This window comes from Oryctolagus cuniculus, chromosome 1 (genome assembly GCF_964237555.1).
Source record: "Oryctolagus cuniculus chromosome 1, mOryCun1.1, whole genome shotgun sequence".
Lineage (NCBI taxonomy): Eukaryota > Metazoa > Chordata > Mammalia > Lagomorpha > Leporidae > Oryctolagus > Oryctolagus cuniculus.
The window spans coordinates 67,812,438-67,825,123 of NC_091432.1; the positions used below are offsets into that span (position 1 = coordinate 67,812,438).

Genomic DNA, 12,686 nt, shown 5'->3' on the forward strand with positions numbered 1-12,686 from the left:
ACTTTAATAAATTTTGAACTTTTTGGAATGTTGTCAACTTTGCCTATAATTTGTATCATATAAGGAGAATATGCGGAGTATGGTGATGGTGATCGAAAAATAGCATAATTTTCAGATGTTTTTAATCTCTTAAATCAATTTCTAAACAGGATTCCCCTCTAGAGAAAATTTTTTAAAAAAATTGTAATACAGTACTTTGTTTTGTATGAGTCTATAGTTTTTAATTCCAGAAAAGAAACTGTTTTAATTGAATTTTATGAGTGATTAACACCAAGTCCAGTTAAATTCTTTTTTTTTTTATTTGACAGGTAGAGTTAGACAGTGAGAGAAAGAGAGACAGAGAGAAAGGTCTTCCTTCCGTTTGTTTACTCCCCAAATGGCCGCTAAGGCCGGTGCTGCGCGGATCTGAAGCCAGGAGCCAGGTGCTTCTCCTGGTCTCCCATGCGGGCGCAGGGCCCAAGCACTTCGGCCATCCTCCACTGCCCTCCTGGGCCACAGCAGAGAGCTGGACTGGAAGAGGAGCAACCTGGACTAGAACCCAGCGCCCATATGGGGTGCCTGGGATGCTGGCGCCGCAGGTGGAGGATTAACCAAGTGAGCCATGGCGCCGGCCCCCAGTTAAACTCTTAGTAGAAATAATATAGCCTTTGTTTTCAAATTCTTTTTAGTACCTTAATTTTAAATTATAAAAACAGTGTAACTATATTATAGAAAATTTTGGGGAAAGAAGAAAATTCATTATTTCACTATCTTATTTGGGTGGTCAGGGAGCCCTCGCCAATCATATTTTTGCTCAGTCCGTTGTGCCAGTTATCAGTTTATTATCTCAGCTCCATGGCAGCCTGGGGCTCAGTCCTACTTCATGCTGTGGTGGTCTCCACAGGCTGTGGGCTCTGGGTATGATTAAGCATTGTGACATTTTTTGCCACAGAGCTGCTCTCCCATTTCTCAGCTCTCAGGCAGTATGGAAAGAGTAATGATCTGCTTGAGGAAAGGGAAGACTTTGTGTAAGAGCCCGGGACTGGTACCTCCACAATGAGGCCCAGAGCCAGTTGGAATTCCATGGTACTTGGCCAAAGGCCAGTGACTGGAGTCTACCCTGGTTCCAGGAAGAGGCTTACAAGAATGGATTACTCCTTTCTTTCTGTCTCTCTCTCTCACTGTCCACTCTGCCTGTCCAAAAAAAAAAAAAAAAAAAAAAAAAAAGGATTACTCCTTTTTAGACACTTCCTCAGTTCATTCTGACAATACAACTGTGGATTTGAGGCAAACCTGTAATGGAGTGCCCTCTAGTGCTGAAACAATGACAACACACCAACAGCAGGCCTTAGGCTGATGAAGATGTGGAGGAAAGAGATAACCTTGTACACTGTTGGTGGAAATGGTTAGCAATTGCACAAAACAGTATGGAGATTACTCAAAAAATTAAAAATATAACCACCATATTCCAACAATGCCATTATGGGGTATACATCCAAAGGAAACAAAATCAAGCTAAGCAGCTCTCCCATATTTGTTGTACCACTATTCAGAAATGCAAAGAAATGGTAGAAAACCTGCATATCCATCAGCTAATGAGTAGATAAAATATGATGTGTATGCACAATGGATACTATTCAACTATAAAAAGGATGAAATCTTATTTGCAACAACATGGAGTTCATCAAGTGAAATAAGTAAGGCAAAAGAAGACAAATACTACCTGATCTCAGTCACATGTGGAATCTAAAAAAATTAATCTCATGGCCAGCATGGCACAGAGGTGCAACAGGTTAAGTTACTGCCTGGACATGGAAAGCCAAGACACTCTGGCAAAAAGATCTCTGTGAGTGAGATCCCAGTGGAAAGAACAGGTCTTCAAAGAGGGAGGTGCCTTTCTCTGAAGGGAGGAGAGAACCTCCACTTTGACTATGACCTTGTCTAAACAAGATAAGAGTCGGAGAACTCAAGGGGCTTCCATAGCCTTGGAAACTCATGACTGGTGCATAGGGAGATTACTGATGCCATAAACAGGAGTGTCAATTTGTAAAGTCAACAACAGGAGTCACTGTGCACTTACTCCTCATGTAGGATCTCTGTCCTTAATGTGCTGTACACTGAGGCTTAATGCTATAACAAGTACTCAAACAGTATATTTCACTTTGTGTTTCTATGGGGGTGCAAACGATTGAAATCTTTACTTAATGTACACTAAACTGATCTTCTGTTAAAAAAAAAAAAAAAAAGAAACTATCAATTCCCAACTTGACTCTCACTGGGATTAAACATGACAATAGGTCTGATCTGATTTCATCATCATTTAAAAAAAAATCATCTATTATTTTTCACTTTATGTTTCTGTATGGGAACAAACTGTTGAAATCCTTACTTAAGGTATAATAAGCTGATCTTCTGTATACTAAGATAATCGAAAATGAATCTTGATGTGAATGGAAGGGGAGAGGGAGTGGGAAAGGGGAGGGTGGTGGGTGGGAGGGACGGTATGGGGGGGAAAGCCATTGTAACCCATGAGACGTACTTTGGAAATTTATATTCATTAAATAAAAGATAAAAAAAAAAAAAAAAAAAAAAGTTACTGCCTGGAATGTTGGCATTCCATATGTATGTATCCTATAGATAACATATACTATCGATAACAATAATGTAATACATACATACATGTAATAAACACATATGCAATATACGTTTACATTATCTATAAAATAGATAGCTATTATATGTAGATATTATACAAAATAGTACATATATTAAAACTAGGATAAAGGATTCCAGATGATTTCACAAAAAACAAATGTTAAACATTTTAGATAGCTATGTTTACCCTTTATTGAACATTGTATAATGGATATGTATATTATTACATACATATTAATACAAGCTTTGCAAGTATCTCATAAATGTGCACAATTCTTATATATCAATTAAGAACAAAAATTTTTTAAAAGTAAGGAGATAATTTTATGAATACTAGAGGATAAAGGTGAAACTGCTGTACTCAGGTTTAAGCAAACACACATGCATGAATTTGTTTCATCAGACTTTCTTGACCATCTGTTCTTTCCTTGGTACTGTATGTCAAGTGACAGGGATACAAACATGAATGAGAAGGTATCCTTGACCCCAGAATGTCATACACAGGTTTAATTTTAGAACATTTTGCCTTATTTCTAGTGGAAATCTGCTTCTCTACATCATTGTCAGTTTTATTTAAGATATTTTAAAGCTATTACCAACCTTACTTACCTTTAGTTTAATAATCCTTCAAATATTTGAAGACAGCAATCATTCTTTATTCCTAAATAAAGATGCTTTTGTATCTCTGTTTTTTTGAAGTATGGTATCACAAATAGACAAGTAATCCAAGGAGAAGCTGAATTAAAGCAGAGGGAAACAGGAAGACTATTACCTAGTTTTTTCCAGTTTTAGCTCTAAATGTTGCTTTGAGGTAGTCTATTGAGATCCTCCACCTCCCCCAACCCCTAAATAGACTGTCTTTGGATCTTTCTGAGGTTTTCCTTATTTGATTTTTCACACAAGCAAATATTTTTAGTTTGCAATAGGTTTGTCAGTATGTATTTTTCTTTTTAAATCCTCGACTGTTTGAAAATGTTTTTTTCCTATCCTCAGTTAATTGATAATTTGTCTTAATATTGGTACCTATGTTGAAAATAATCTATTTGGAGTTTTGAAAGTATTGTGCCACTTTTTATTCTAACCAGAATTAAATTTATAAAATGCTGTTTAGTTGTTCCTTTCCCCATTTTATCTGTTTGTTTCTGTAACTGGAGTTTTATTATTCCTTAGATATTAATGTTTGAGTTTTGCTTTTGTAAATATGAAAGCAAAAATCATATTAAAGTTTATTGCCTTTTGTGTTTCACTGGAAACCTAGAAACTAAAACTTTACTAGAAAAATGAAGTTTTAAAAATGGGTGTTAGACCATTTTCCATTGTTATAACAAAATACGTGAAGCTGGGTAATATATAAATAAAAGAGGTTTATTTAGCTCACAGTTTTGAAGACTGAAAGCCCATGATTGGGCAGCCCTATTTATTTGGTAAGGGCCTGTGGTAAGGGCCTCATAATAGGTGACATTATGGCAGGAGCTCATGTGAGAAGGATCACAGAATGAGACAGGAAGCCAGAGACAATTCAAGGGTCAGGCTGACTCTTTTAATAGCAAGCCACTTTCATGAGAACTAACTCATTTCACAAGACCAGCACTAATCTGAGGGCAGCGCCCCCAGTGACGCACCCACCCTATGCTAAGTCCTGTCTCTTAAAATTCCACCAATCCTAATACTGCCACATTGGGAGCCCAACTTCTAACATGTAAACCCCGGGGGATAAACCACGTCCAACCTATAGCAACCTGCAAAATGCAAACCTCAATTTGTTGCTTCTTTACTCAAAAGACAAAATTAACTCAATTCTTTATTTTTTTTATACTTCATCCATAGACTGTACTTTGAGTACCATTGGTGTAGCCTGCCCTTTCCAATCCATTTTTTGCTCTATCTCTGAGGTTCTTTCTGAGATCCTTTTTTCTATTTGCCTTCAGAATTTAGAATTTCCTTTTGTGGATATGCTGTAGAAAATTCTTGGCTCCATTGTCTGAATTTTTTTGTAAGAAATTTTTGTTGAATACAGAATTATTTTCCTTTAGCACCATGAGAATATCTTCCCACCATCTTCCTGAGAAGTCATCTATTTAACTGTTGCTTAAGGCCAAGTAACTGTGTCTTTATTTAAAATGTTATTGATTAATTTAAATATCTTTCTGTGTTTTTCTCCTATAGGGAATACAGTGAGCAACCTGATTATGATCATACCTCCAATTTTTGGTGCAATTCAGAGTGTTAGAGATGGACTGGAAAAGCGGTACATTGCTTCGTATTTAGCACTCACAGGTATGTAACACTTCATCTGAAAAAATGATGTGCAGTTCTCACATGGACTGTTTTTCTTAGCTATTTTAGTTTTCAATATTATATTGTTTATTACACGACTCAACCTTGAGTATACAGTGTTTATGAAGTCTACATTAATGTGCAGTATTATTCTAGGCCTTCACATTGACTCACTATTCACTCACACACAGAGCAGCTTCCAGTTCTGTATAAGCTCCAAACACAAATACTCACCATTGTGTTGGTCTTGTCTTTAGTACTCAGTATAGTAACCTGCTGTACAGGTTTGTAGCCTGGAAGCAATACAGCATACGAAATAGCCCAGGCATATAGTAGACTGTATCATCTGGATTCTTGTAAATACATTCTGTGATCTTTGCACAATGATGAAATTGCCTCAAAACACATTTCTTAGAATATGTCTCTGTCACTAAGCAGTGCATGACTGTATTATGAACTTTAAATTATTTAAAATAAGAAATGAACACAAAACTCTTTTACGGTGTTTTCGACTTGTGGTGTGGGGTGAGGCTTAAAAAAACTATATGGAAAAGACAAGAAAGAAATTGAAAACCTACATCTGACAAAAAAAAAATAAACAATAAAGTAAGTCCCCAATAATTCCAAGATCTCTGAAAATGTTCTAAGATCCAATAGATGACAGTACTGACTGAAGGTAAAGGACTAGGAAGTGTGTGAGACCCAAGGTAGCAGTTTTGAATGACATCATTTCTGGGAAAGAGATAAATAGAAAGAAGTACCCTTTGGAGATATGTTAGCGAAAGGGTAAAAGAAAATTAGAGGTAGAAATTAAGATCCTATGGAGGCGGCGCCGCGGTTCACTAGGCTAATCCTCCACCTTGCGGCGCCAGCACACTGGTTCTAGTCCCGGTCGGGGCGCCGGATTCTGTCCTGGTTGCCCCTCTTCCAGGCTAGCTCTCTGCTGTGGCCAGGGAGTGCAGTGGAGAATGGCCCAAGTGCTTGGGCCCTGCACCCCATGGGAGACCAGGAGAAGCACCTGGCTCCTGCCATCGGATCAGTGCGGTGCACCCGCCGAGCGCGCCAGCCGCGGTGGCCATTGGAGGGTGAACCAACGGCAAAGGAAGACCTTTCTCTCTGTCTCTCTCTCTCTCACTGTCCACTCTGCCTGTCAAAAAAAAAAAAAAAAAAAAAAAAAAAGTTCCTATGGAACAACAGAATTATAAAATATATCAACCCCTTCCCTATTCTTCCTCTCACTTTCTGAAAAAATGGACTTCAAAGATAAGTTTGTTTTTGTACTAAACAGTTGAAATCCATGAATCATCTTTTCAAAATATATTATTTCCATGAATTTTTTGAATACCCCTTATTTGCATGGATTTATTTTTTTGCATCAAAATAGAGCTGTATATTTTTAAATTAAAAAAAAATTTTTTTTGACAGAGTGGACAGTGAGAGAGAGAGAGAGAGACAGAGAGAAAGGTCTTCCTTTGCCGTTGGTTCACCCTCCAATGGCTGCTGTGGCTGGCGCATCACGCTGATCCGAAGCCAGGAGCCAGGTGCTTCTCCTGGTCTCCCCTGCGGGTGCAGGGTCCAAGGACTTGGGCCATCCTCCACTGCACTCCTGGGCCATAGCAGAGAGCTGGCCTGGAAGAGGGGCAACTGGGAAAGAATCCGGTGCCCCGACCGGGACTAGAACCCGTGTGCCGGCGCCGCAAGGCGGAGGATTAGCCTAGTGAGCCGTGGCGCCGGCCTAAATTTTTAAATTTTAATTTTTAATTACTTTTAAGAGATTTAGTGTGATTTGTAGATACAGTTCTAAGAACATGATGATATTCCCTCTCTCCCCCTCTCTGCCTCCCACCCTCCTTCCTTTTCCTGGTCTGTCTTTGTTTTTCTTTGTTTTTGAGATAACATATTTAAAAAATTTAAAATTTAACTTTTAATTAAATTTAAAATTTAATTAAATTTTACATTACAGTAAAAAGGCTTAATACTTAAAATTTATTTAAAATTTACATTATAGTAAAAAGGCTTAATGTTTCAGTGAGTAAGTTTAACAAATAAAAAGCAAAAAGATCCTAGTTTGGTGGGTGTAAAGACAATGGCTATAAACAATAATTGAATGGAAAAATGACAATTTTACCCAGTACAGTAAATTTTAAAGTAATCAGAGCACATTAAAACTGTAACCATTGGTTTGACAAAAGTGTAAAACAAAGATTTACAAAACTATATTTGCAGCAGTACTATATACACAGACTTTTTTTTTTTTTTAATTTTAGCTCCCATATATAAGGGAGAAAATGTGGTATTTGTCTTTTTGGGTCCAGCTTATTTCACTCAACATGATATCCTCCAGTTGTATCCATTTTGCCACAAATCGTAGAATTTCATTCTTTATTATAGCTGAGTAATATTCCATTGTATATGTATATTCCACATTTTCTTTATCCATTCATCTGATGATGGACACCTTGGTTGATTCTGAATTTTGGCTATTGTGAACAGTGCTGCTATAAATATCCTGGTGCAAGTATCTCTATGATACATTGTGTTCAGATCGTTGGGGAATATACCCAGTAGTGGGATTGTTGGATCATGTGTCAAGTCTATTTCTAGTTTTTAAAGAAACCTCCACACTGTTTTCCCCAGTGGCTACACTAATTTGCATTCCCACCAACAAGCATATAAGTGTGCCCCTTTCTCTGTGTCCTCACCAGCATTTGTTATTCTCTGTGTTTTGCATTTTAGCCATCCTGATAGGAATAGGAGATGTCTTATTGTAGTTTTGATTTGCATTTCCCTGATGGATAGTGATGTTGAGCATTTTTTTCATATATTTGTTGGCCATTTGTATTTCTTCTTTTGAGAACTGTCTTTTGAAGTCCTTTACTCATTTCTCAACTGGATTGGTTGCTTTTTTGTTGTTGTTGTGTTTTTTAAATTGCTGATATAGTAGCCCTTTGTCAAATAGATGGTTTGCAAATATTTTTTCCTATTCTTTTGGATGTCTCTTTGCTCTTGATTGTTTCCTTTGGTGTGCAAAAGCTTCTCATTTGTTTAGTTTTGCTTTTGTTGCCTGTGCTGTGGGGGTCTTATCCAAGAAGTCCCCTCACACCAGTGTCTTGGAGTATTTCCCTTATGTTTTCTTCCAGCAACTTCATAGCCTCAGGTCTCAAATTTAGGTGTTTGATCCATGTTGAGTTGATTTTTGTATATGATGAGAGGTATGGATCTAATTTAATTCTTCTACATTTATACATCCAGTTTTGCCAGCACCTTTTGTTGAAAAGATTATCCTTACTCCACTGTATGATCTGAGCACTTTTGTCAAAAATCTGTTGTCTGTATACATGTGGGCTCTTCTGTTCCATTGATCCATGTATTGGTTTTTATGCCAGAACTGTGCTGTTTTAATTACTGTAGCATTATGTAGTATGCTTGAAGTCAAATATTGTGATGCTTTCAGCTTGAATTTCTTGTTCAGGATTGCTTTGGCCATTCTGGATCTTTTGTGATTCCATATGAATTTTAGGATTGCTTTTTCTAATGTAAAGAATGTCATTGGGTATTTTGATAGGGATTTCATTAGATCTGTACATTGCTCTAGGTAATATAGACAATTTTTTTTTTAAAAAAGATTTATTTATTTACTTGAAAGGCAGAGTTACAGAGAGGCAGAGGCAGAGAGAAAGAGATCTTCCATCTACTAGTTCACTCCCCAAATGTCCGTAACAGGTGGAGCTGGGCAGATCTGAAGCCAGAAACCAGGAGCTTCTTCTTCCCAAATGGCTGCAATGGCTGGAGCTGAGCTAATCCAAAGCCAGGAGCCAGGCATTTCTTCCCGGTCTCCCACATGGGTGCAGGGGCCCAAGGACTTAGGCCGTCTTCTACTGCTTTCCCAGCGCATAGCAGAGAGCTGGATTGGAAGTGGAGCAGCCAGGACTAGAACTGGTGCTCATATGGGATGCCGGCACTGCAGGCGGAGGGTTAATTTACTGCGCCACAGCGCTGGCCCTGAAAGTTTTTTTCTTTTAAGACCTTGAGTATATATCATCCCACTCTCTTATGGCCTATCGGGTTTTCGCTGAGAAGTCTGATGTTAATCTTACCAGTTTTCCTTTATATGTTACTTGCTGCTTTTCTCTTACCATCTTTAGGATTCGTTCCTTGTGTTTAACTTTTGACAATTTGATGACAATATGCCTTGGAGAAGACATTTTTTGATTGAGTGTTTGGAGTTCTTTGAGCTTCTTGTAGCTTAATGTCCATGTCTCTTTCAAGACCTGGGAAATTTTCAGCTGTTATTTAATTTAGCAGGTTCTCAATGCTTTTTTTATTTTCTTGTCCTTCAAGAATACCTATAATATGAATATTTGGTCATTTAGTGGTATCCTGTATTTCATGTAGACTTCCCTCATTTTTTTTGACTGGCAGAGTGGACAGTGAGAGAGAGAGACAGAGAGAAAGGTCTTCCTTTGCCGTTGGTTCACCCTCCAATGGCCGCCACGGCCGGCGCACGCTGTGGCCGGTGCACCGCGCTGATCTGATGGCAGGAGCCAGGCACTTATCCTGGTCTCCCATGGGGTGCAGGGCCCAAGCACTTGGGCCATTCTCCACTGCACTCCCTGGCCACGGCAGAGAGCTGGCCTGGAAGAGGGGCAACCGGGACAGAATCCGGTGCCCCGACCGGGACTAGAACCCGGTGTGCTGGCGCCGCAAGGTGGAGGATTAGCCTAGTGAGCCGCGGCGCCAGCCTCCTTCATTGTTTTTAACTCTTTTCTCTTTATTTTTTTCTGGGTTGTTTCAAAATTCTTGTCCTCAAGGTCAGAAATTCTTTACTCCATGTGGTCTATTCTGCAGTTAAAGCTCTCAATCGTGTTTTTTATTTTATTGACTGAAGATCTCATCTCCAAAACTTCTATTTGGTTCTTCTTGATGAGTTCTTATCTCCTTGGTATATTTTCATTCACGTCACTCATTGCTTTCCTCATTTCTTTAATCTGTCTGTATTCTCTTGCGTCTTAGTGAATTTCCTTACAATCATTATTTTGAATTCTGTATCTGTCATTTTCTTCAGTTCAGTATCTAATTCTGGAGGAGCATTGTATCTTTTGGAGGCGTCATGCTACCTTGCTTCTTCACGTCTTCTGTGTCCCTACATTGACATCTGCCCATCTGGTATATTCGTCCCTTCTTCTTTATGGAGGAGGTTTTATTTTAAAAGAGTTTATGGTTTAGCTGGAATGCAGGGTATCACTTGGCTTGTTGCTTTGGCTTTTGTTCTAGGTGAGCCCAGGAGTATAGTTCCTGAGTGATCTCTTTTGTCTTAATCAGTGTCAGCTGTGTCTACCAGTGACAAAGTTGGTAAATCTGCTGTAGTTCATATGGAGAGAAGCCTGGCTTTGAGGTGAATAAGGGTTTCCTTTGGTTGTATCTTTGGTCCACAGAAGTTCAGTGTCTGTCTTCCTGGCGAATGTGACAGGCAGGGCCTTATACTTGGTGATGAGGGAGACAAGGGTAGATGCCCTTGGGGCTGACACTGTGGCGTAGTAGGTAAAGATGTCACCTGCAGTGCCAGCATCCCATGTGGGCGTCAGTTCGAGTCCTGGCTGCTCCACTTCTGATCCAGCTCTCTGCTATGGCCTGGGAAAGCAGTAGAAGATGGAGATGGCCCAAGTCCCTGGGGCCCTGCACCTGTGTGGGAGACCTGGAAGAAGCTCCTGGCTCCTGGCTTCGGATTGGTGCAGCTCCAGCCGTTGTGGGCACCTGAGGAATGAACCAGTGTATGGAAGACCTCTCTCTCTCTGCCTCTCCTTCTCTCTCTGTGTAACTCTGACTTTAAAATAAATAAATAAAATCTTCTAAAAATCTTTAATAAAAAAGATGCCCCTTTGTCCTCCAGGGAAGTCCAAGTGATGCTAGGGCTTGTGGCACCAGTTGCTGTGGTTCTAGGAGTGTGTGATACGGATGGATCCTTCTTCAGGTTCTGCTAGGAGAGTCAAACTGGTGCTGTGGCTTATAAAACCAATAGCTGGGGCCAGCGCTGTGGTATAGTGAGTAAAGCCACCGCCTGCAGTGCCAGCATCCCATATGGATAAGGGTTCTACCTTCTCTGTTAGTGAGTTTGGTGGTGTCATGTGTTTTCATGATGTTTACTTCTTTTTTTATTTATTTTTTTTGACAGGCAGAATGGACAGTGAGAGAGAGAGACAGAGAGAAAGGTCTTCCTTTGCCATTGGTTCACCCTCCAATGGCTGCTGCGGCTGGTGCGTTGCAGCCGGCGCACCGCGCTGATCTGATGGCAGGAGCCAGGTACTTATCCTGGTCTCCCATGGGGTGCAGGGCCCAAGTACTTGGCCATCCTCCACTGCACTCCCTGGCCACAGCAGAGAGCTGGCCTGGAAGAGGGGCAACCAGGACAGAATCCGGCGCTCCGACCAGGACTAGAACCCGGTGTGCCGGTGCCGCAAGGTGGAGGATTAGCCTAGTGAGCTGCAGCGCCGGCCCATGATGTTTACTTCTAATGCAGGATGCCCTTCAGAATTTCTTATAGGCTAGTCTGGTGGTGGTGAATTCACTGTTTTGCTTATCTGGAAAATATTTTATTTCTCTCTCTCTGTCTCTCTCTGTGTAACACTGACTTTGAAGTAAATAAATAAATTAAAAAAAAAAAAACTCAATAGCTGTGGTCCTAGATTTAGGAATGTGAACTGAACTCTCTTCTACTCCTACAGGGTGACTACAAGGTATACAGATACTTTATTTGCAGGGTATGAGCCCAGAGGAGTGGAATGCAGAGGTTCTTCCCTCCATTCACTGGGTAGATTCCAGTGGCACCACAAAGTTTAGAAGGAATTGTTATAGTCCTGATGCTGCAGGATATGGTGGGTCATTACCCAGATCTCCCAGGGTGGGAGCAGATTTTTTTTTATGGGCTGCTTCTGGTGTTAGCTCCCAGAAACTAAGGTGAGTCCCCCTTGCTCACATAGAGTGTGTGAGCCTAGCTCTGGGCTGATGCCCCGAAACTCCACAGTTGCAGGATGCAGGGGATCTGACTAAGATGCTGGTAGGCTAAAGAGGCACACTGCACAACTTTTTGCTGCTGAGTATGGCATAGAGCTATATTTTAATTCCATCTTTTCATGAGCTTTTTGAAGTACCTGTGTGTGTGTGTGTGTGTGTGTGTGTGTGTGTGTGTGTTTCATTATTCTGACAGAAGGGGGCAGTCTTGAAATAGGAGTCTTGTATGCCATCCAAAACCTTTACTGTGTACTTACAATGTACTAAAATAAGCAATGAACCTTCTAAAAAATACTGTTAAAACAAAACCCCAGAAAGTAAGCGTCAAAACCTTTGGCTAATGGAAGTTCTCTCCTACAAGTAACTATAGTGCTGAGGGAGACTATAGCATTATACTCCTTACTGAGTTAAATATTCTCAAGCAAAGAAATAAAATAAAAAATTTGAAAACTAAAACATCCAAGAGTTGATATCAGCAAGACAGTGGACTAGGTGCACATATCCTGCAATAAGAATCTGTGTTCATCCAACAGAAGTCTCTTTTGGAGCCTCAGGATTCAAGTACTTGGAACTCTGGTAGAGCCCAAAACCTAGGAGGGTTATTTGAGACTGCAGACCCACACACAGTGGCAGACCTGGCATTTGTGCTCTCTTGTTCAAACCCAGGAACAGCCTTGTTCTCTAAAGGGCATGACTACAGCCCTGTTTGGCCTTAAGCCAGCAACTAAAACTATCTTTCCAGAATTCCAAGAGGAATCATGTACCCA

At 40.1% G+C, this 12,686-nt stretch overlaps 1 protein-coding gene across 2 annotated transcripts in view; it reads left to right on the plus strand.

Annotated features, from left to right (window-relative positions):
* ACER3 (alkaline ceramidase 3) overlaps positions 1-12,686 on the plus strand; it is a 158,150-nt gene that overhangs the window by 42,287 nt on the left and 103,177 nt on the right. For both annotated transcript variants that reach the window (XM_008263677.4, XM_008263685.4), the window contains one exon: positions 4,801-4,911. In XM_008263677.4, the coding sequence (XP_008261899.1) occupies positions 4,801-4,911 (111 nt within the window). The remainder of the gene's footprint in view (positions 1-4,800; positions 4,912-12,686) is intronic.